Source organism: Triplophysa dalaica, chromosome 25, assembly GCF_015846415.1.
Source record: "Triplophysa dalaica isolate WHDGS20190420 chromosome 25, ASM1584641v1, whole genome shotgun sequence".
Taxonomy (NCBI): domain Eukaryota; kingdom Metazoa; phylum Chordata; class Actinopteri; order Cypriniformes; family Nemacheilidae; genus Triplophysa; species Triplophysa dalaica.
The window spans coordinates 11,290,011-11,314,893 of NC_079566.1; the positions used below are offsets into that span (position 1 = coordinate 11,290,011).

The 24,883-nt window shown below is 37.1% G+C and overlaps 2 protein-coding genes across 2 annotated transcripts; one reads left to right on the forward strand and one right to left on the reverse strand.

The window, feature by feature from the left end:
- Positions 1 to 451: 451 nt before the first annotated feature.
- On the reverse strand, positions 452 to 4,438 carry styk1a (serine/threonine/tyrosine kinase 1a). The gene is made up of 9 exons (XM_056741930.1): positions 4,384 to 4,438; positions 3,215 to 3,427; positions 2,809 to 3,042; positions 2,355 to 2,536; positions 1,625 to 1,705; positions 1,165 to 1,382; positions 1,037 to 1,077; positions 795 to 891; positions 452 to 691 (listed from the first exon to the last, which is right to left on the reverse strand). Exons 1-9 carry the CDS (start codon positions 4,436 to 4,438, stop codon positions 496 to 498), a joined length of 1,317 nt encoding a protein of 438 aa, XP_056597908.1. The 3' UTR covers positions 452 to 495.
- Positions 4,439 to 7,545: 3,107 nt separating this feature from the next.
- On the forward strand, positions 7,546 to 24,620 carry clcn1a (chloride channel, voltage-sensitive 1a). Its single transcript, XM_056741284.1, has 23 exons — positions 7,546 to 7,671; positions 13,535 to 13,793; positions 13,876 to 14,007; positions 14,682 to 14,810; positions 15,318 to 15,451; positions 15,624 to 15,701; positions 15,931 to 16,009; positions 16,609 to 16,734; positions 16,861 to 16,945; positions 17,192 to 17,293; positions 17,419 to 17,503; positions 18,246 to 18,401; positions 18,962 to 19,031; positions 19,401 to 19,511; positions 19,843 to 20,056; positions 20,476 to 20,609; positions 21,018 to 21,232; positions 21,923 to 22,004; positions 22,125 to 22,210; positions 22,723 to 22,767; positions 22,889 to 22,993; positions 23,077 to 23,163; positions 23,260 to 24,620. Exons 1-23 carry the CDS (start codon positions 7,621 to 7,623, stop codon positions 23,713 to 23,715), a joined length of 3,021 nt encoding a protein of 1,006 aa, XP_056597262.1. The 5' UTR covers positions 7,546 to 7,620; the 3' UTR covers positions 23,716 to 24,620.
- Positions 24,621 to 24,883: the final 263 nt, after the last annotated feature.

Below are 24,883 nucleotides of genomic sequence, written 5' to 3' on the forward strand. Positions count from 1 at the left end.
TTCATGGGACAAAACTATTTTTTAAAGCCCATTGGTTAGCGCTCCAGACACATAGTGTATACATGAGCTGTTGGCTCACGGGGACCCGCGTTCTATTCCGACCCGGTCATCATACCCCAATTCCACACCCCATCTCTTACCCTCATTTTCCTGTCTGCCTCCACTTTCCAACGGATAAAAGTAAAAAGCCACAAAAAACCCTTCAATTTGTCATACATGTATTTAAACACATGATTCATGCATACATATTTTCACACAACTATTTTTCATCACTTTGGTTTTCTTGATTCTTTTTAATTAAATTTCTGTTAATAATTATGCACATGCTCTTTCAAGCCTAAACCCATCTAGCACCAGCCATACTGCACCAGACCTCCAATGCACCGGCTGCCATCTGCTTTTAAGCATGAAAACATAATTGCAATGGTCACGTATAAATATAGCTATAGTGTTGTTCTGTCAATGATAAATGATCCTTCAATAACAAACAAAGAATTAGAGCACAGCATTGATGACTGATTCTGCATAGCCCACTTCCTTCATGTATTTCTTTATGTCCAGCGGCTCTGACACTCGTATCACTGTCCGATCATCTGCTGTTCTCTCGGCTGATTGGAGCTTTCGAACCAGCTCAGTCAGTGATGGTCGTTCCTTTGGTCTCCACTGACAGCAGCTCTCGATAATAGAATATCTGGAGAAATAAACATAACCGAGAGTTGTTAAAGAGATTTCCTTTTTTTTATTATTTGGGATTTTAGTATTTATGTTTTTGTGTGTGTTTGAGGTACACCTACAGTGTTTTAGAGCAGTTTGGTGTTTTTTTCAATTTATTTCCTCTTTGTAAATACTGCAGAAGTTCACTCGCCATAACTTTTGGAAATGGAGCCTCTCCTGAGATCAGAGACATTACTTCCTTTAGACAATTCAGTCTTTTTTCTTAAAGGGGTCATATTTTTTTTACAGTTTTTTTTCATATGGCACGAATACGTGTTTTCTGTGGACACATTATAAAAAACTTGGACAGATGTAGGCCTACCTAACGTGACTATTTCATACATCAAGATGCCAAACGACCATCTGCAAAGGATTGAAAGACAAAATACAACATGAAGATCACCGGTCAAAAAATCATTTGAAAGATACATTCATCCACACTTCACTCACATGTCACTGCTTTGCAACATAGGTTTCCGTGCCAACACCTCTGGAGCTTGCCACTTCCTGAGTTCTAGATCTTCCAAGCCATCCAGTGGAAATCTCGCTTCCGTCGCCATCCGAAATGCTGGCGCCAACCCCCACAGCTTGACTGACAGGTCCCGATCAACCAGGATGCTTTGAGCTCTGACCTTGCCATGGATGCAGTCTTTACTATGTAGATACTCCTATGAGTCGGGAAAGATTGTGTTACAACAAGAAACAAGTTAACGTATTTTTTCAGAGTCAACCAGAGTTACTAAACAAGGTGAAAAAAACAAAGTTATTTAGATGTCAATATAGGCAGTTAAAATTTCTAAGGTCATAAAATATTTCTTTAAATGCAGTTGTTTTTGTATGTATTTTAGGATACAACTGTCAATCTTATTCTGTAATTTTTACTATCATGTAAACGAATCTATTATCTGACCAGAGCAGATCCAATCTGAGCACCCATGGTAAAGATTCGTCTTTCAGTCAGGTCACATGGTGCTGCTTGACCCGGATGGTCCTGTAAAAATATAAAAGAAGGTTTTCCCAGTGACTGCCACTTATGTCTCTCTTCCAAGAACAGCTACTTCTCACTAATGTGCACAAAAGGGCAATTCTCAATATTGACTAGTTGTTACTAGCATGCCTATTATTGGCAGTTTATTAGTATAAAGCACTTATTCTGCATGACCATACTCTACACCCCTAATCCTAACCAATACCTAAACCTAATAACTACATTACTAACTATTAATAAGGAACAAATTAATGGAAAAGTCATAGTTAATGGTTTCTTAATAGCGAGAATTACCCCTTATACGGAAGTGTGACCAAATGTTATAAAGGCTATTGATACAAGGGGACATGACAATATAATAACCTTGCAGAAAAACAATTGAAAGAATCACAAAATTTCAAATGGATTTAATGGTTATAAAGGGAATTGTTCTGGGTCTTAATAATAGAAACTATATTGGTCCTGTAAGTCTGCTGGTAATGTTTTTGTGCCAAGTTATCTGGTCCAGTCAAAACAATAGAACACCAAGCAATCCTACTGCAATGAGGCCTGACACATACTACACAAAAGTAAACAGTTTGTGGTTTATTATGGTGTTTGTAATGGATACCCTAACATAAGCCCATTCGGGAAACTGAGCATTGGTCCATACCTGTCTGCACCTCCACAGGAAGCTCAACAGGTCTTTGTGTTCCAGCTCCTCCAGCACAATCATCTGAGGCATCTCAGCAGTCACCTGCCCCAGCAGTCTGGGCAAAGATGGATGAGGGCCAAGCTCTGTCAGGAAGCGGGCAAAGTCCAGAAAAAACTCACGATCTCTGGAATCAGCTGATTCTACAAGTGAAAATAGGGCAAGAATGGATATTTTTCAGTTTAGGAAGGCCTAGTACAGTTTAGCTTTTATGCATTGCCAATTTGAATGCCTTTTATTTTACTTGTTAATGTTATTTATTTTTAAATCATTAATATTTTGTATTTAAATCTTTAATTGAATTACTCCAATCTGACATGTTTTAAACGAAATTGTCTTTTATTCTCCAAAAAGTTGTATCTCTATAAAACACCACACTATGGCACCACACTATGGCACTCTCTCTCAAACGTACCTTTAAGCACTCGTAAAATGACAGGCTCTCTGTCCATGACACCTCTGTACAAAGTGAAAGGCTTGTGATGTTTTACAGAGAATGAAAGTGGCAGTGGAGAGATCAGCTGAAAGATATCACGACTCCTCTCTGTGGAGCTCTGAGGTACTGCAGATGTGCAATTCTGCATGTCTGTGTGACTTTGAGCTGTCATTGGGATAATTTCATGCTCCATTGGGTTGAAGTCTGGTGGTGCTGTTTTTGTAGAAAATTACAAAAAATAAAATAAAACGTGTTGTTCTATAATTTTTTAAGATCTTTACATAAATACTTTAATCAATAAATAACACAATATTAATAAGCATTGTGGCCATTCATACACTAAGAAAGTATGGTAGTGTGCAGTCAAAATAAACTGTTTATTTACCATCAATGCCTTGCAGGTGCTGTCTGGAGTTGTTACCATGTCTGTTTGTGTTATTATGGTGGTTTGTGTCATGCTTTTCAAATTTCTGTAGTTGATAAGACTGTGATGGCTTGTGGGAGAATTTGAGCACGAGCAAGACTATCAGTACGGTAAGAAAAGCTACAAGAAACAGCACTGGAACAACGATCAGCTCTACTTCAAACATAAGCACTTCTGCAAGAAAGAAAGAGGAGAAAAGAACATTAGTAAAGTGCTTGAACACACTTATAAATGAGTTAGAAGACACTACGCCATGGTTTCACAGACAACGCTTAAGGCTCTATCCAGACTAAAAGGAATTTTGAGCTGTCTAAACTGAAAATATCTTGCCATGACATATTTTAGAATATTTCAGTGCCATTGTTTTGTCTCAAGATGCACATTGGTAATGTTGTTTCTGAGGCATTTTAATAAAAGCGACTTAAATAGCGACTTAAATGAGATGTGGCATAGACCTGATTTATAGGCTAAACCAGGCCTACATGTGCCTATAATTTAATGTAGAGTTTTAATTGTATCTTCTACATATACATGCACATTGGCGTTTATTAGTTATATAAGATATATTTTAATTTAGCATTTTAATGATTGTTGTGTAATCTAATTGGTTCAAATTGGTTCAAATGGTATCAAATGCTTCATGGTAATCTTTTCATAATATATTATAATGCATTTCTTTGGGTCAGGCAACCTTGTTTCTAGAACACTACGAATCGGCTTTGATACAGAATGTGACTTTAAGTAACAAGTTTTGTAGACACAGAAATAATAGAAATGCATCTAACTTCAAAGATCTGTGCCACATTTGTAAGTGAGCTCATCAAATGGAAACTTTTCATCACTGCTCTCTACACATGAATTCCTCTCTAAAGTCGCCCACATGCACATGTCTGAAAAGATACTTCTGTTCATTACTGAAACCTTAAACCTTTTTACCATTGGTCATGTTTTATCTCACATGGGGTACAATATAAATCAGGATGGCCAGAAAATCCTATGTTTTACACTTTTGACTATTTAAATGACACGAGATTTAATTATAGTTTAAAGAAATCCTTCAAAATGTTTGAAAATAAAATAAGTTGAAGGAATGATGGATGAAGAAAATGTAAACGTAGGAAAGCACTTACCACAGAGAGTGTTGCCTGGTATACATGGATACGTTAGGTTAGATGAATTAGACATACTGTTGGGAAAAAAGATTGTATAAATGTCTCATAAACAGTAACAGAGATCTCCAACAAAACAAAGCAACTTATTAACTAAAGACAAAATTAGAAACTTGATATTTAATCAACACTCCAGTGCTGGTATGTATGGTTTATGTGATGTGGATTTCTGTACATGTAAAGAGTATGTAATGTACATTGTTGATGGGAATATCGATTGGAATACATGTTTTAACAATGTATTTAAAAGTCCATCATTAATGTTTTACTGTCTCATAAACTGATTGTCCTGCTCCCCTTCTCTGCCTCATAAACTGTTGTAAACAAAATGTTATCTTTCAGTTATACAGTATTTGACCGTTTATACTACAGTATAAGGTACTTATCAAGAACATCTGGGATCATCTAATCATCTGGGATGTGCAAGTAATTTGTTCTGTAATTTTGCTCGTATTCTGCAATATTACTGCACGTAAAAACACTTTGACTTTACACCTTTAAAACCTGAAGTACTCCCACAGCTGATTGGTCTTTGTCAATGCATTCCTTCGGTTTAAATGCACTGTCATCCAGTTGTTTTTGAGACAAAAAGAATGTGACTCGACCTGTTCTTCTGCATTATGACGTCTGGGCCTAATCCTCTCACACCCGAAACACACCCACAAAAACCAATTTGGTCTCAATGTTACAAAGCCACATACTGATCCTCAGTTTGAATGATTGCATTGAAATTAAGCCAACCAAAAAAAGCACAATGTAGTATTTGTAAGTATAGAATTGTAAAATATTTTAAATCAAATGAATGGAGAGTTTCTATAGGCGTATACATAGTTGTGACATGTGTATAATACTGTACTTTCATTATTTTTTTTAACTGTGCTTAAAAATACATGTTTTAAATTCAGCAAATGAACTTATATGTCATCCTCTCTATGGAAAAGTATTTCTCATTTCTGTGTATTCCTTTTTACTAGTTGTTCCGTGGTAATCTCCTGTTTGAAAACGACATGTGTTTCCCCATGCTGTATATTGCTTTACAAAGAGTTTCATCTGCTCTGTGCTCTATAGACTCCACAAGTGTTTGTGATCTGTACCAGCTCCTCTGTAAGAAAGCTTATTGCGTTCTTGCTGCCACACCCACATCCCAATGATGTATCTTTAAGCTCCGCCCTCACATGATTTAAATTAGCCCAACATCATTTCCTTTGACAATTTCGTCTTTTAGTCCTCCTTTATTATCCCAAGGCTTATCCTAGGAAATATCCTAAATCCGAGATGTTTAGAAAGCAGCACAATGCCCGAGCCAACCAGGAAAATGGCCCAAAGGAAAATTTAGATGTTGATGGTAGGCTACTAAAACAAATATATGTGTTTTGAAAAAATTATATGTAATAAATAATTTCATAATTGTCATATATAATACATAATAAATATATTAATTAATTTGCCATTTCTTTACTTTATAATGCTGTAATAACCTTATATAAGTAAATATATTGCTGTAATAAGCTTATATTCAGGACTGTTTGTGCAGTTACAGACTGTTACAGAAGTAAATTTTTAATCATTTATATACACATATTTTATGTAGGCAGATCCGATCCTACGCAAACTACGCACGTTGCGTATGGCCCCTGCGCCACCAGGGGGCCTCCTTGAGTATCGAATGAAAAAACACTATCATGTAAAAAGAGACGCTGATTCAACTTTCTGCCTGTGTTCTGTTACAAACTTTACAGGAATCATTTGGAAATTTCTTTTTTAATACTTAATTTATTTTATTACTGTCTGTGACAGGCTCGGTTATCTTGCAGTGCGCGCAGGTGATGACATGCGCATAATGTGATGATGCGTCTTTACGCATGACCATGCGGCGAAGATGTCCGTCTGAAGGAGAAAACGGCAACAACGTGAAGCAAAAGAGCAAGAAGGCATGTGTTTTTGTACTGTTTCAAAGTCCTATTTAGTTTTGACAAATTATGCAAGTACATGACAGTCAAAAAACCAGCCGTACAATGTCCACGTGAGTCTCATCTAATGCACACCACTATATTTCATTTGCCCATGATAATATGTCATTTTTGTGTCATCATATTTTTTGATTATTTTATGCTTAACTTGCTTGAGTAAACTATATTTATCATGCTTTATTTTTGTTAATCACTCATTTGATTAGTAAAAAGATGGTTCCAGAGCCACAAGTTGGGTATAGGATTATTTACATGTTAATAAAAATTAGAATTTAATTTTATACTTAAATGTTATTTTTTGTTTCTTATAGTTTACAGTTATGCTTATCTAATTTGAACTATTATGACAAAGGTTTGCCTAGGGCCCCCAGACGTCTAGGATTGGCACTGTATGTAGGCTAGGCCCTTAAACCTTTTCCATTCTCTTTGTGTCATCAGGAGTATGTTGCTCAACATACTGTTCAACATCTTTGATGTTCTGATGAAAAGGGTGAACCAGAGAGGGTCCTCCCTGTCCTCCCCTCATCGTGTTTCACGGGGGACCGGGGAGTTCCTGCTGCTGCCTCCCTTCCAAATGAACAGGGGCCAGTTGCATAAACATAGCCGCTAGGTTAGGACTGTGTCTTGACAACTAGTCTCATTGACTAGCAATTAGTTAGGAGTAATAAGTCTTACTTTTTAGATTTTAATTAGACCATTCTGTCTTGTGACTGACGTTAAGAAATTATGAACAGTTTTGAAGAAAAATATTGGATGATTAACTTGTAAGACTAGTCTTAGCAGTTTATGCAACCGGCCGCTGGTGATCAAAGTCTTAGTTGCCAGGGGCGACCAGTTGGACCACTATTAAACAAGTCGGGGCCGGGTTTAGATTGGAATCTACTGCTCTTTTTGTAATTCACAACCTTGTTTCAATCCCCGCTTACATCCAGACACACACAAAAGCAGAAACACATGTACGTGCCCAAAGCACATGCACATAGAGAAAACGGGTCCACACACACACAGAACTTAATTGGGCAACGAGACTGCTGTGTTGCACCACATGAGAAGGTGAGTGAGAGAGAGAGATGCCTATGTGTGCGTGAAGCCAGGAAAGCCGTGTGTGTAAGAGAGAGAGCGATATTGAGAGAACTTGTGTGTGTATGTGCCCTCAGTCCGTGCCACCCCAGGGTGGGAATGCTAAGACAGACAGGCAGTTTATTTTTGGGTAAGTGACAGTGTGTCAATGGCCGCAGATGCGTCGCAAAGGAAGGCTCTGAGATATCAGCAAACCCTGGTCAGTGACACTCACCTTTTCTTCTGCTATTTCTTCTTCTGTCTGCGTTCTTTTTTGTGTTGTGAATTGCCATTTAAATCACATGGTGTTGCTCAATCTCTGCATGGCGTGTGTGTTTCTCTTCTGTCACTGTTGAGTTCTGATTCACAGTGTTGAGAGAGTAGAGCGTGACTTTATTACAAGAGATTAAATGAGTGATTCTGCTGTTTGAGAAATTGTTTGTCCCCTCAAACGCTATAAACAAAAATGCTATATAGAAACCTCAACAATCATTGTAATATAAAAAATAATGCTTGTGTCGTTTTAAGTATTCCAAATAGGTGGTAAAATGTAGCATTTGTGCATTGTGTATTTTGGATTTCCTTCCCAAACAGTGTAACTTCTGTAAATTTGAAAAGTATTTGAATGCACTCTCCCCTATAAGACCACTGTCCACAGTATTGGTTTTAAAGTCATCACACAACTGTATGTTAATGTTTTAACTCAGACAAAATGTCAAAGTTTAATGACTCGTGGCTATGTTTTGGCTTATTTAAGGCAAGGGTGATTCATCTTTTAACATCATTATTATCAATCATAAATCCCAAATCACATCATATATTCTGCATTCATCCAGTTTGACAAGGTTGACAAAACCCATAATCAGGGCCCGGATTCACAAAACATTCTTAAGAAGAAAATTAATTTTAACTGCCATATTTTTTCTTAATTTGAATTTGAGGAAAAAAGTTAGGAATGTTTTATATGTATTTCTGAAAAATACAATGCATATCTCATTTTATTTAAAAATAAAGATGGTCTTCAGAAAGTATATTAAAAAGGAACATTCTTACATACATCTTATAAATAATCTTAAAGTCCCAGTGAAATAAAAAAATGAAAATTCTTATTTTTACACGAAATATTGGAGCGTTTATAGTAAATAGCTTATCAATGTGAGTAAGTTCTTTTTAAAATTCACGTACCCTCATAATCTTCATTTAAAATCTGAAAATCCACTTCCCCCCTTAAATGACTATCCGTCTCAAATAATGTCAATTATGGAAAATGGAAATAAGTTGTTGATAACTTTTTTGTGTCATCCTTGACAAGAGTGTGATCCTGATGTATTGCTACTTTATGTCTAATAAAATCAAATTAGATGGCTTGACCGGAGCATCCGTTAACTCCTCCCCTTCAACTGTCAGTCTGCTACCAGTTTCATTTAAAAATCAACGCAACACCTTTTTTTAATCAATTCGCAGTGAAAAACGCATTAATGAAGATTATGAGGGTACGTGAATTTTAAAAAGAACTTACTCACATTGATAAGCTATTTACTATAAACGCTCCAATATTTCGTGTAAAAATAAGAATTTTCATTTTCGCCTTTGAAATTTCTTTTCACCCGGAAATGTGTCAGAATAGGGAAGTAGTTGCGATCGCAACTTCCGGTTCATGGGGACTTCAAGAAAATTCTTATATTTGTATTAAGAATAGTTTTGTGAATACGTCTCCAGATTCCAAGCCCTTTGCTAAATGTTTGACTTAAAGTTAGATGTTTTGTTTGTCTTCATTCCAAAAATCAAATCCGAAATTGTTGAACAAGTGGAACCCTGGTACACATAACAAAAGTGTAATAAACTCTCAACCTTTCATTAGGGACCTGCAGTATGCTCCATTAGATCCAGAACATCTGTTTTGACTGACTGGAGGTACCAATCCAAGGCTGAATGTTTGAGAGAAGTGGTGATAGCCTACATCGTAATGACAGATATTATCAAGGTGTCATTAATTTCTTATGTAATCAGACGAGGTAATTCATTTCAAATGTGACATCAAAGCGTTATTTATTACAGCATATTGAGCATAGTGATTTAGAAAGCCAGTGGTAATGTATTTCCAAATAACATCTAGTGTGGGGTTATCGGATACCCAAAGTGCATTTAGTTATAAAACCCCTTTATTTACAAAAGACAAGTTATTATTGATCCAGCATGCTTTTGTGATCATTTATGTTTATTTTGTCACCTTAGGTCTCACACTACATGAGCATGTCGCATATTTCCACATAATTCCACGTCATTCTTTATTTTATTATTAGTCCATTTAGTAGTTTATTTTTAAGAACCTCATTACACAGTCGTGACCAACAAGTCATACTGGCAGCTCAGTGAAAAGGCTTTAGCATAATGGCCAGGCATGTTAGGATATGCTGACAAGTGTGGCGATCCTAGCATTGGAAGAATGTCTATTTTAGAAGACCTTCAGCAGAATTAAACATGACTTTGCATAACATCACATGACGACAGCATAACAATCGCCTCAACAGCCTTCACATACAGCCGCATACGTGCCTGAAGCACATCAGCATGCTATCTACTGTAAAACCACTTCTAATGTGTATGACAGGTTGGGAACGGCACGAGCATGTTAGTAACTTTCTCAACGTAATGACTTTGTCTATTTATTTGATTATTTTTATTTGCACATGTGTCGTTATTTTTAAAGAAATGTATCTTAGATTGGGATCAACATGATTTGCTTGAGCACTACGTTTATTGTTAGTTCTCCAATGCCAGTTAGTATGAGAGTGTCGCCTGGTTAAACATTTCCAACGTCGAGGCCTTGAGAGACAGATGAGCAAATTGGAAGAAAGAAAGATCCACACAGACGGCCAGAGAGAGAGAGAGAGGTGTAGAGAAGTGTGGCTGTGAACATTGGGTCACACCAAAACTATTATTAGAACCCCGGCTTGTGTTACAAGCTCGGGTGGAAAGGGGGTAGCTCCAGTCTAGGGTGAATGGGGGGGTCGGGGAAGAACAAACTTGTCAGAGTTGAAACGGACACAGGGGAGGGAGGGGGGACATCGAGAAAGCGAGGGATTACATGTACTGTGGGAACGGGTGAAAGTAACTGGATAGACACACGGAATGAAAGAGAGATATGTTATGAGAAAGAGAGATGCATGATAAACCTATCATCCACATGGGTCCGCTCCAAACGTGAAAGCGAGCACTTTAATTCAATAAAACTTCATACAGCCAATAGTAATAAAAACAAATATAGATGCGTGTTATGATACAGGGATCCGAAAAGGAATAGACTGCAGAGAAAGCAGAGATATAAAGCTAAAGCCATGCTATAGAATCAGTTCATTCCCAGCACATAATAAATACAAAGATCATCAAAGTATCTTCTCCAAAGACAGTGATGAGATTAAATAGAGAGCAAATGGAGACTCAAGTCTTTAAATTTTAGTGTGAACTGTAACATATAACATCAGATTCTCTCATTGGTTTGATAAGGCATGTCTCATTTAGGTCTATTTTTATTTTTCCAAAAATGAGAAGACATTTCTGAGACAGAAATTGATACTTAAATAAAGTTATAGAGTCACTTGAAAAATCAACATTTCAGCAATGAGATCTCCCGTGTGGATCCATTAGCAGAGCTTTCACTTCTGTCCTCAGAATAACATACTTTATGGTTTATGGATGGTTTTACTGGGAACTTAATAGTATGTAAATACTTATGAAATATTGCAAGCTGTAAACTGTCTGCTGCATAAAAACTATGCATGTGTAACTGCTAAGCATTTGTTGATGTGAAACCGTACCTAGATAGACACCTATTGCATCTTTCCTTTCTAATAATATTCTTTGTTCAAATGCAGATCAGATTGAGCCATTGTGTTGTTTATATTGACATATTGAAAGAATTTATGTGTATCTGATGGTGGGATGTGTGGTGTTAATGGAAAACAAGTTGTAAGCTCAGAGGATAAATAGATTTAAAAGAGAAATGCATATGCTTCATGTGTTATCCACTAGATGGCGCTTATTTGTCTTGTTTGGTTTGTCATTCCCTGATTTTTTATCAGGCTTATCAAGCATAAATGACAAATTATATGCACGTTAATTATCTGTGCTTGTTTATCATCTTTGTTTTTACACCTGTTACTTGTAATGATAAAGTAGGACCTTTATTAATTTGCATAGTTTCATGCAGATATGAGTTCAATTTATCACCAGAATGAGATTCAGCGTGTGAAACGATGAGGCAGATTATATGAATATTATGTTACATTTCAATGGATGTTTTAGACACAATGAATTTTTCTATAATGAGTCTTCCTATAATTGCTGGTAATACTTTTTTAAAAACAGCTCTTATCCCACGTATGACCTGTGAGAAGTTGTGAGAGATAATGCGCTCTATACAGGTACTAAAAGAAGTGATCGGCCAATGCCATACATTTTGTGAAATGTTTAAAAAAGTCAGGTGTCCGATTAGGTACATATATGTATCCACTCATGTAATATGTTTAAGTAAAAAACTACAGTTGTGTGTTTGAAAGCATCTTTGTGTTTGTGAGTAAGAGAAAAGAAGATAGTGAGTGTGAAGGAAAATAAACACAGGGAATGTATCTTCCAGATGTCTGGGTCTCATCCGGATGGTTATAAATCTAAATGTAGAACAGCTCTCTTCTGCAGGTGGACCTTCTCAAGCATGTAGATTTTCCTCTATTTTTGGACTCTACTCTGTCACCTCTTATGCGCTTCATGTTGTTCATGAAAAATAGGGCAATTCTTTTTTTCGAAAAGTTTCTGTTTTGAAGTTTATAATGTTACTCTGACAATGGCCACTTCTTAATAAAAACTGGTAGTTAAACGTTTAAGGTCCAAAGCTGCAAAATGTAAATCATGAAATTAATATTTAAAGGCCAACTTATCCAGAAAATTCACTTTACATTAATGTTGTTAGATCAAATTTGTGTGTCAGGAGTGTGTGTACAGAACCACCCTACTATGATAAAAATATACCCATTCATTTTTTTTTAAATCCCCAATAAACCTCAATTGAGCCCTGCCTAAGACTGCTGATGGATTGTCTCTGGCCTCATCGAGTTGTACACTGACCGCCAATGTTTTCACGCTGGACTACTTACAAGTGAGCTACAAGAATGTTTTGTATATAAACGTGTTTTGTTGTTGGGTGCCAGTAAAGTCTTCCTTTACTCCCGATATATAAGACTCACTAGACGCTATGGATTAGTTTTATTTCTCAATGTAATGTGCAGAAGACATCAAGTCACTTTAAACCGTGATATTCCACAAAAGTATCATGGTTTAATACTTCACAAAAGAATCTTAGTAAAATGTTGGATTCATAACAGGTCATGTTTCCAGTTTTTAAACATATAACGCATTTGTCCCGTGTATTGTGCAAGTTGTAAAGGCGTTTTTGCACTTATTATATAGAGCATGTTTTCAGTTTTTATAGATATGATGCGTTTGTCATGTCATCTTTCACTTATAAGAGCAATGTGCCAGATATAAACGCGTTTGTGCATTCAATCTGAAAGCAGGGCGTTCAGTTTTAAAACAAATAACGCATTTGTCTTATGTACTCTCACTTATACAGAACAATGTGTTTAGTTTTTAAAGATGAGAAAACGTTTCTCATTTGCTTAATGACCATTCTTTTCAGTTTTGTTGTTACTGAAGCACCGGCTCACACAGTTCTGCTGGAAAGGGGGCGGAGACTAGAAGCTCATTTGCATTTAAAGAGACAAACACGGAAACAGGCTGTTTTTCCTCACAGGCAAAAATGGACCTGTGGGACAGAGCTTAATAAAAGATATGTGGTGAATTTTGAGCTGAGCCTTCACAGACACATTCTGAGATTTCAATTACATTTTGTTAAAGTGCTAGATTAGGGGCCTTTAAGCGAAGCACAAAAAGGAAAAGTTCACAAATACAATTCTGTCACCTCATACACAGCCTGTATGCTGGGACATTGTACAATTTACAAACGTGCAAATGGTATAATTTACTACACCTGCACTCTTTTGGTAAAATGTTTTTTTTTCTATCATCAGCTATATGGAGAGTACAGGGAACATCCCGGTGGGTCCCAGCGCAGAGAGGCCACTCGTCTACTAACAGAGAGACAGAGGAAAAAACATGGTGGACATCACCACCACAGCCACCATGGTCACCATGGGCGGAGTCACAGCCGAAGTCGACATCGCACCCATCATCATCTGGAACTGGAGATAGGGAGTCATGACAGACAGGAGCAAGAGGAGGCCCACACATCCTCATTCAAGAAACGCCGCTCTTATTCCAAGTGCAGAGGTCAGGGTGCCTGCAGAGGTCTTGCAGTAGCAGTTTGGGCATACAGAGATCTGATAAGGAGGTGACTGTAATGTTTTCTCAGATTGTGTGGCTCGGGTACAGAAGTTCCTTGTTTCTAAACTGGGAGAAGATTGGATCTTTCTGGTGCTCCTTGGTATTACAATGGCATTAGTAAGCTGGAGCATGGATTACGCTAGTGCCAAGAGTCTTCAAGGTACTACACTACCCAGAATTCAGCAACTTTTGCAAAAGATCCTTATGATTTTATTTTTAATACTGGTGTCAAGAATGTGTCACAGACGCATTGAGATCTGTAGAGAATCCTTGAATTCATTTACGTAGCTACTTATGTGATGTCAGGTAAAAAGCGGGACAGTAAAAACGATTATATTGTCTTTTAACCTGCATCATGTAACGTTGAAGTGTATAGCTGGACTCCTAGTTTTCGTCATATTCGCTGCACCTCTAATTTTCATATTATTCTTTACTGCAGTAAATATAATTTTCAGGTACAGCAACAGAGAAACATGGCTGTGGTATGCCTATGTTATGCACACAAATATAGAAATTTACTAATGGAATCAAACCGACATCGAATTTTATGAAAATCAAAATGAGTAAATATGATCAATTCTAAAACTCTTACTAGAATATCATGTTAACATTTTTAAAAATATCTCTTTTATGAGTCTGTCCTTTTATCTGGCTTGTGATTCAGTTAATCTCCCGGACACTCTGTAAATAATTTGTATTCCTTACCTTGTTTCACTTTCCGTCCAAAGTTATTTTTCTCCTTCTCTAAGCTTCCCTAAAACATTTGCCACAGTTTTGTTCTGCAAGCCTCTATCTGTCTCTTCCATCACTGTTGTACCTCTGCCTGTTCCTCAGCATATAAATGGTTTTATGCGGAGTTGAAGGGAAACATCCCGCTGCAGTACCTGGTCTGGGTCTTCTATCCTATGGCGCTCATCATTTTTGCCTCTCTCTTCTGCCACCTGCTTGCTCCTCAGGCAATTGGTGTGTACTCGCAGCCTTTTCCCTCAGCTTTGTTCTGTATACTGTACTTTTATTTTTGTAACCCATCAGCTTTAGTTGATCTAACACCACATGTTGAACACAGGTTTGAACACAGCATTAAACACTTAGCTTTGCTGATCTCTTATTAGGGCCAAAAATGGGAAAGTAAACAATACATATACACCATGTATATGTATATTTTGTCCATAAAGGTATTTGTTTTTATCTTGCACATTTACACATCTCCCACAGCATCATACAGCAACATGTCAAGATCATTTGTGAATTATTTCTATTGCTGGTGAGATCGTCTTTGAATTCTTTTACTGCTTGAAAAAATGGACTATAATTGTCTATAATTATAATTATATAGTGATTTAAAACCTGCATCATACAATACCTTTAAAAGATATGAACATTTGGGATGAAAAAACGCCACCTGCTGGTTGCTGTATCTATTTGAAAACACTGATGTCTTTTTTTCCTTTTTTGTCTCTTTTTCTTCAGGCTCTGGTATTCCAGAGCTGAAAACCATCCTTAGAGGTGTTGTGCTGAAGGAGTATTTGACACTTAAAGCATTTATTGCCAAAGTGGTTGGACTCACTGCTGGCCTGGGCAGTGGACTGCCAGTTGGAAAGGAGGTGAGATACTACAATTTTACCATTTTTGGATTGGCCAGTTGGAGTTGAATGGATGCAGACTTTGTAACAGGCCAATTTAACATTCTAATTTCAAATGAAACAAACTGCATGGAAATAGGTGAGATTGACCCTATCCTACGCTAACCGTCTTTCTAATTCTTGTATGTTTTAGGGTCCATTTGTTCATATAGCCAGTATCTGTGCCGCTGTGCTCAGCAGGTTTATGTCCTTCTTCTCTGGAGTCTATCAGGTAAGCGGAGGTACACAGAGATTCTAAAATGCATATTTGGCAACTCCATTCATAAACCACTGTAGGCTCATTAATCATCGAGGGACATGTATTATATTTGAGGACAGCGATGATAAACTGTATCATATCATGCAGGGCATTTATATTTTCATTCATTTTTTCCCTTCGTCACCCACTTGTGTTATCAACTGTGTCCACTTTCATCTTTTTGTTTGTTCTGTGTCAGTAGAGCCCATATTGCTATACAGACATCCTCACAGTGGGTTGTGCTGTAGGGGTCGGATGCTGTTTTGGGACCCCTCTTGGAGGTAAAGTGCATTATTCATACATATTAAAATGATGATGAGTTTCTCTACTATCTTAAAGGATGTTAGATTCAAGATTTTTATTTGTCACACAGACTTTAATGTACACTCAAATTAAATTCGGCCAACTCTACAGACTGTACAAAAAAATCAAATAAAATATAAGATAAGACTAAAGTAGAGTGTAGATTAAACATAAAACTTAACAAAAAAACAATTTATTTTTTATTTTTGTCAACAGATTAATAGTAAAGTGCAATTTGCAATATATAGCTACAATCAATGTTTAAAACATGAATTTTGTAAGATATACAAGTTATGATATCTTACTAATAGTTGTTTTTAGAAAGTTTCCAGTTTGTCTTTTTTGCTCCATTGGCAGATTATTCCAAGAACATATGCTGTCAGAAATGATTAAACAAGACTTCATGTCTCAAGCAATTTGCTTTCTGAAGTTTTGGCGTTTTTTGCAGTCCAAACACAATTTAGTATTTTCATTTATATAAAATATCCTTTTAAAATGTCTACTCAGTTTCATCAAGCTATAATAGTAATGTAGATGACATTCACTCCTAAATGTTCTTGTTTTGTTCTGTATCAAGGTGTGTTGTTCAGCATTGAGGTCACATCAACCTATTTTGCTGTGAGAAACTACTGGAGGGGTTACTTTGCTGCTACGTTCAGTGCTTTCATATTCAGGGTGCTGTCTGTGTTCAATAAAGATGCAGGTGAGACACCTTGCTAAACAATTCCAGAATGACACACACTTCTTGGCATCATTGAGATGAACAGGTGATCGTCTTTCTCTATGGATACTTAATCTACATCCAACTTTCCCCTTTACTCTCCCTCAGTCACCATCACTGCTCTCTTCCGTACCAACTTCCGCATGGATTTTCCCTTCGATCTGCAGGAGCTCCCAGCGTTCGCCATTATTGGGTGAGAGCGCGGGCCGAGAGCGTGCCGTCCGTGGTGAGGGCATAGTCCTGAAGCTGTGTGTGTGTGTGTCATACTGAAAACCTTTGAAACACTTGTAGACATTTTGATGAAGACAGTTATTCCAACATATTGCATTTTAAGGATGTTAGGGATCTATATTTGTTGCTTAATTTAGAGAGCGTGCTCTTTGTGTCTGGATCTGTGAAACAATGTGATATGTTTGCCCTTGTTTCTGTTTTTCCGCAGGATATCGTGTGGCTTTCTTGGAGCTTTTTTCGTATACCTGAACCGCCAAGTGGTCCTGTTTATGAGGAGGCCGAACATCCTCACTCGTTTCTTAACAAAACAGTAAGGATGAAGTGACAACAGATGTATGAGCTTTCATTTTTACTAGTTAATGGGTGTATGATGTGCAGTTCATTTGCTGTAATTGTGATCCATACACGGACGTGTGTCACATTTTGTCTCCCCAGCCGACTGATCTTCCCTGCTGTTGTGACCTTAGTGATTACGACACTGACATTCCCTCCGGGCTTCGGACAATTCATGGCTGGAGAGGTCAGATTGGAAACATCTGTTAACAACTGACATCACTACCAATTTTAATCATTTTGTTACAAATGTTCCTGTAGGTCAACTGGTAAAGCTATGTCATGGGTTTGATTCACAAGGACTGATAACACAGCGTAACAAATTTTGTTTCGCTCGTCCTTTCTAAAGTTCTTGTACACTTGTGTGGTGCTAATTATTGTGGTAATATTTATTTTCTTGAAGCATGAATGTTTTAGTGTATATCTAACTAAGTACATTTTGAGCTTACATAATTAATTACGATTTATTGGTATATTGCATATAAAGAAAAACTACAAATTTTAAAATTGATTTTCCAATTGTCACTGCCCAAAAATTCTGAAAATTTCTGTAGCACAGGTGGAATGAAGCGATGATGGGTGACTACGTCTAGTTCATGAGGACAGTATTAGTCATAAAAGACAAAAAGACAAAAACCGAAATGTATACATGTGTGGAAATATTATGATATCATGAATCATAAAATCATTTTCTTATTTAACATATTAAACTTAATAAAGAAACAGAAAAAATGAAAGTGAAAAATAACTATTTTAAAAATGTGTTACGTTGTGTATACCCGCTGTTCCCAGATAAAATCATCTGCCGAATGCATAAATTCAATGTTACATCTGAGGACGATCGTCTAATGCTTGGTTTGTTTTTCTCTTTAACAAATATAAAAATGTATTTGGATTGAGCTTTATTATGTGAATGGGATATTCTACAGCTGATGCCCAGGGAATGCATCAACTCGCTGTTTGATAACTTCACCTGGACAAAAATATGGGGCTCTCCTCCTCCACCTGGTCTCGGGCGCTCGGCTGTCTGGTTTCACCCTGATGTCAGTGTCTTTGTCATTCTCATTCTCTTCTTCATCATGAAGGTTGGTCGTTTTTCACACTCTTGTTCACATTTATCTTCCAGACGTTTGTCCTTCTGTTCTCTCTTTCCTATTTATCTTTACCTCTCCGTTTCAAGGTCCATCTGTGCTATTTAAATATTTAGGTTTTTCATTTTGTCTTAGTCTAATGCTTCCTAATATAATGCATCCCAAGGACTTTTTCTGTCCTCAGAAAGTGAACTGCATCGTTAAAGTGACAAAATGACAAAACAGCTATGTGGTCCAGAAAGTCTTTGAAGGGACTAAGATTATGAACCCCAACAAATCAAGAAGCTTATATAGACACTTTTTTACCATTTTGTATAATAAATACTTTTATATTTCTGTAAGTTTCATAATCAGTTTCAAAGACTGAAAAGGTGCCACCAAACTTGTCTAAATTGCTCAGGTATAAATAGCTTTTAGTCCTGACAGTTCTCCAATCATCTCTCATCACCTGCCGTTTTAAGCATATTTTTGCTTAAAAAATAGATAATATGTATGGCTGACAGAATTTTCATAAGTATGGCAACCATATGAAAACATTATTATTCATCTCACAGTTCTGGATGTCTGCAGTTTCCACCACGTTGCCCATCCCATCTGGAGCCTTCATGCCTGTCTTTGTATTGGGTAGGTCTTCAGGAGTATTGATTCGTGACTTACATTTACTCATATCTTTTTTATTTGAAGATTACTGTAATACAAATATGACAAGATGCAAAGAGATCTGTTTTTTTTAAACTAGGCTGTCCCATTTAAAATTGAGTATTGAGACCCCTATTTAATTCAAAATCTATTAGGAAAAAGTACAAATGTTCATTAACAAATTGAACCTTAATATGAAAGTGTTACAAGAAAAGAATACATTTTTATTTAATTATTAGTGGTATCAACATTTGAACCTCACCCTTTGTTATAAAATATATTACATAAGACACATTTAAAAGCAGATTACTTTAATGATCTGGGCACATGATCTCTTTGCTGTTCCATTTATAGGTGCCGCATTTGGTCGTTTAGTGGGTGAGATCATGGCCACTCTCTTTCCTCATGGGATCATGTTTGATGGAATACTGTACCGCATCATCCCTGGAGGGTACGCTGTCATTGGTCAGTCATCCTTTCCTCCTCCTCCTCTTCCAATCCAGCGCTCTAAATTTGTTCTGTCTATAGTCCTGAGAGAGTATTTGTGTTTTTGATCCCTAAAATGTTTTTTTAAATATCGCTTTTGATAGATCGGCTCTATTACCCAATGCTTGCTTATGCCACACAGATGATGTCACTTCCTCTCCCTTCTCTTTAATTCGAGCCTTCTGTATGATTTCTGTCCACAAGCTTTCATCACGTCACTCCTCACCCTGTCATGCATGCCGTGACCCTGCCATTACACCGCTCAATCTTTCCGTGATGTGATTGGTCCGTCTCTGTCCATCTCCTCAAGGTGCCGCAGCGCTGACGGGCGCGGTCACCCACACCGTTTCCACGGCAGTGATCTGTTTCGAGTTGACTGGTCAGATATCTCACATCCTCCCTATGATGGTTGCCGTCATTCTGGCCAACATGGTAGCCCAGGGCCTGCAACCCTCACTGTACGACTCCATCATCCAGGTCAAGAAGCTGCCGTATCTCCCCGAGCTAGGATTCGGCCACATAAGGTGTGTAGACGCAGCAGAAACCACCAATGTGATGCCACTAACATTATGTCATGAAGCGGCTTACCGCCGAGATCTCCCTCCTTTCATCCTGACGGCCCCTCCAAGCGCTTGTGATTTATTAGCAGTGGGAGCTATTAGTGAATACACTTGTTGACAAGGCGGGCGACATGAAGCCTTGGCTCTATTCCAGCTAACTGTGATCCACTCCACACATATTAAATTTGAGACGTTTATTTCGTCTTTATTAAGGACACTGCCTTCTCTTTTATTGACCCTTTGTCGTGTAGGACAGGAGATGCATATCGATTTCCTTGAACTTTTTTAATTTACAACACATGAAATAAACGCAAATATTGTGTTATTGACATAATATCACAGTTATAGTTTAAGCTTATTGCTTTTATCCTGTGTTCTTGCAGCCAGTATAATATCTTCGTGGAGGATATCATGGTGAGGAAAGTCAAGTTTTTATGTTCCCACTCCACATACAGAGAAGTTCTGCATTTACTGGATTCAGCGTCCTTAAAATCCTTCCCTCTGGTTGACTCAAAAGGTAATACTTTGCTTGTATATCTGTTTTATTATCAGCATGATGTTATGTTCTTAAATTGCATGCCGTATACTTAAGAGAAAACCTAAGGAGCTGTCTACCTAGGCAACATTTAAGCATCAAGCTTTCGACCTGAATGTAGTTCAGAATGTTAGGCAGCAAATAAAATGTCAGGTATAAATATATTTCATATAATCCTGAAAAGTATAAATATCAATTATTTGGAAGTTCTCGGATATTTCTTTGTTATGATATATTGTGTTGCATTGTTGATTGTGTATTCTGTTTTAAATCCCTTTTAGCTTAGGATGCTGCCTTCGTGTCTATCTAGGGTTTGTAACTGCACTTGTGTCCTGAATGATTTAAATGCCCATTTGTGACTGTTTTTGTAACTCGCTTCACCTTCAACAGAATCTATGATTCTATTGGGCAGCATTGAGAGATCCGAGCTTCTCGCCCTCTGTGATTGGTGGCTGTCAGCAGAGAGGCGGATCATGATGCAAGGACAGGGCTCACAAGGTCAGGCGCCATGTGCCAGAGTCAGCTGGGAATCGTTTGCCTTTGTCGATGAGGATGGAGAGGAGAATGAAGATGAAAATGAATTAGACAAAGGGATGCAGAAAGAGGTTGGATTTGTCATGGATAATCTTACATTTAAAAGACATGCAGTGTGATGTCGGGAGCCAAAACAATGTCCGTTATGTGGTGAAATGTTTCTGAAACTTTACATGAAAGTAATTATTTTTAAAGTTAAATTATTACGACTATTTTTATTTGGCTATATTGACTCATTGCGTCTATAAAAACATTACAGGAATGAGTTTAAATAACCTTTACCTTCAATAATTCATTTTAAACTGAACAAGTGTAACAAGTCAATCTTCATAAGCACAAATAGTGAACATTTGAGTAGTCCCCAATTTTTCTATGAGTGAATAATAATTGCACGTGCAATAATAATAAAAGAATGAGCAAAAAAAATTGTAGGGCTTTCAAACAATTAATCACGATTAATCGAAATCCAGAATAAAAGTTTCTGTTTACATAAGATATGTCTGTGTACTGTGCATGTGAAGTTTGCATTTTAAAAACATACACATTCATGCATATATTTAAGAATACATTAAGAAATATAATATAATATATAAATTAATATTTCTTAAATATGTATGTGTATGTTCTTATTTAATATGCACTGATGTAAACAAAAACATTTTATGCAATTAATCACGATTAATCATTTGACAGCCCTAGAAAAGTTTGATATAGATTACTGCATATCATACTTAAGAACATTTTCCTCTGTGAATCTTTAGACGATGCCAGTTGAAGAGGAAAGAAACGGTCCTGTCTCACCTCCTAAACCATCAGAACCTTCAACCAATCACACGTCTCCTGGTAAGAGAATTTTCTAGTGAAAACAACCTAGTGCAAATCAGGCCAACTATTAAACAAACATACTTATTCTTTAATCCACTTTCCTTCTCTTTGAGTCTCTGTCTCTTTTCTCCTGCTTAGATAAGGCTCCTTCACAGTCTTTCGGGAGAATAGTACGAAATTTCTTTTCGTCCTCTTCAGAAAAACACACAGAAGGTCAGCCACAGGTACATTGTTTGTATTCATTGTTTGGTCCATTGCGGAAATGTGTGTTTCTGTTTCAGATGGAGTATAAGCATGAAAATCTCCTCATAGTGTAGAAATTATTTGTACATTGTGAGGACATCCAAGCTCTCTGCACAATTCAGACTTGTTCAAATTAAATGTATAAATGCAAAAATTAGGATTAGGCTAGGATTAGAGTATAGAAAATGTCATTAGTACGGTAAAAAGCAACAGTAAATGGAAAGTCATTGTAATGATGTATGTTCCATCAAGTGTATTTGGGAGCACCAAATGAATTACTGTCACCATTTATGACATTTTAATGGATGGTCGACAAAATGAGAAAAGGAAATGGTCTGCATTAATATTCCTCGTTGTTTTTCAAGGACATGTAAGATAATAAAAAAAGAATGTCCTACCATAAGATGTATTAATGTGCAAAATTATAAACTCTTCAGCTAAAATACTTCAGCGTATTCATGAATTATATTTTCTTGTCATGTTTTCCATTCAGGAGTCTAATACTCCACCTTTGACAGATACAATGACACCAGAGGAGGTACAGCAACATCATCTTTAAATAAAACTCGACATTAGCTTGAATTCTTATTTATGAAGATCTGAACGTTGTTGGACGTCTTATTTTTTTGTGATCTGTGACCTTGGATTGGTTTCTGTAGATCAAAGCATGGGAGGAGGCAGAGATGGACAAACCTTTGGAAATCGATCAGATCAGAATAGACCCCTCCCCCTTTCAGCTAGTAGAGAGAACATCACTACATAAGGTGAGATGATGCAGTTATTAGTGTAACTCACAAAACGTTTCAGAATTTGAATATCAATGAATCTGGATCGTCTACATTTTCAGACTCATACTCTGTTCTCTTTACTGGGGCTGAGTCATGCCTACGTAACCAATACTGGGAAACTGGTGGGAGTTGTAGCACTGAAAGAGGTAATTCATCCGTACATGCATATCGATCAGTTTATTTCTATACATACATGAATTCATTAAAGCTTCAATCCATCATTTTTTGTTTGTACTTGTTAGCTTCAGAAAGCCATCGAGGGCTCCACACGTAGCGGCGTGCGCTTACGCCCTCCTCTGGCCAGTTTCCGGGACACCATTCGTAAGTCTGCGAAGCCTCCTCAGGCGTCCTCGCCTCCATCCTCTCCGTGCTCCACCACGGCCCCTGCCTCAACCCTTTCTGCCCCCGTGGTTCCTCACGGCCCTTCCTCGAGCCCCTTAGCCCCAGAGAAGGACCAGAAAGAGGAGATGGAGGTGTGGATTGAGGGTGTTAAGCGGGAGGTAATAGTGGAGAACAGCAGGAGCACGACAGGAAGCAGCAGGAGTAGTAGTGGGACAGGAAGTACTAACAGTGAGGCAGGAAGTCCCAATAGTAGCCCCACACTGCCGCCCACCACTCTTTCCCTTATCCCTCTCTCCAACCTGCAGCCTGTACCCGAAAACAAGGAGGGTGAGGACGAGGAAGAAGAGCCGCTTTAGAACGAAGAGGTCTTTCTTTGTTTCTCTTTACTTTGATGTGTTATTGTGTTTGTTCACTTCAACTTTTATATAACAAGTTTATGTTTTTTAGTCATGTTTTTTTTTTTTTAAGGTTTTACAATGTCCAATTTAGTGTCCCTCATCCTCTCACAAACAAATTCGGTCAAACATTAGAAAGTTTTTTGGATGGTTATCACAATGTGCCCCAATATAAAAAAACCTAATACAATTAAAATATAACATCCCTGTGTCTTGTCTTCCTTTTCAGTCAGTCTGTGACTTACTTACTAATGTTTTCAGTGCCATTCTGCATTAATTGTTTTAGTGGAAGTCAAAAAGAATTTTCTTTCTGAATTTGGCTATTTCTGTCGCACCTCAAAGCAAATGTTGGCCAGCAGGTGGCACATTGTGAACTTTTTCAGAATTTAAAAGGAAGGAGTCTCTCTCTTCATGTCTTTATTTCTGTAATATTTTTCTGTTTTGTAACTATTTTATTTCAGGGTGTGTGCTGTCTTTTTTCGAAACCTGTCCTGTGGTTCACCTTATCTCTCAAAAATACTCTCAGGTGTCTCTCATGTCTTTAAACCAAGACTGCTGTTTATGAACAATCTATGTGGAATCATGTGATCTATTGTCAGTTCAGTGAAGTTTGAGTTATATGTGTTTTTCAATTTGTTTCTCATCCTTATTTATTTATTTATTCATCATTTTTTTTCTGTGTGATGGGATGTTGACAGAAACTTAAGAAATTCTGGCTTGTTTCAACCCATGTTTGGGTCATTTATGGACATTTGTGACCCATCTAAAGTCTTTTTTTTCTGGGTGATTTACACTATTTCGGTTTTCTGCATGAAGTCATCCTATCATCCTACTATTATGTAAATTCTGAGAAAATATAATATTGCCTGAATACAAGCATGTCGAAAATTTACAATATTGAGAAATTAATGCTCGAAATCATACTTTGAGGATTATTATCTCATTATTAGATTATGAGACTTCAGTCTGGTTTTCACAGACAGGGTCAAATTTTCTTCATGTTAATTTCATCCAATGGTTCAGTATTTTTGGATTGTTTGAGCCATAGTTTGTAAATTTTAATGATTTTTTCAAATAATGTTTTGTCTTAGTTGTTGTGTATATATATATATAATAAAGTATAAGTAAA

What these genes read in the sequence shown, in the direction of transcription:
- styk1a (XM_056741930.1), bottom strand. Translation starts at nt 4,438, where the DNA reads ATGTCTAATTCATCTAACCTAACGTATCCATGTATACCAGGCAACACT. An exon ending in CATTTTACGAGTGCTTAAAG is followed by an intron (nt 2,537 to 2,808) that starts GTACGTTTGAGA and finishes TTTCACTTGTAG; the next exon opens with AATCAGCTGATTCCAGAGAT. An exon ending in CTCAGATTGGATCTGCTCTG is followed by an intron (nt 1,383 to 1,624) that starts GTCAGATAATAG and finishes CCCGACTCATAG; the next exon opens with GAGTATCTACATAGTAAAGA.
- clcn1a (XM_056741284.1), top strand. Translation starts at nt 7,621, where the DNA reads ATGGCCGCAGATGCGTCGCAAAGGAAGGCTCTGAGATATCAGCAAACC. An exon ending in CATGCCTGTCTTTGTATTGG is followed by an intron (nt 19,032 to 19,400) that starts GTAGGTCTTCAG and finishes TTCCATTTATAG; the next exon opens with GTGCCGCATTTGGTCGTTTA. An exon ending in GAGTTGTAGCACTGAAAGAG is followed by an intron (nt 23,164 to 23,259) that starts GTAATTCATCCG and finishes TGTACTTGTTAG; the next exon opens with CTTCAGAAAGCCATCGAGGG.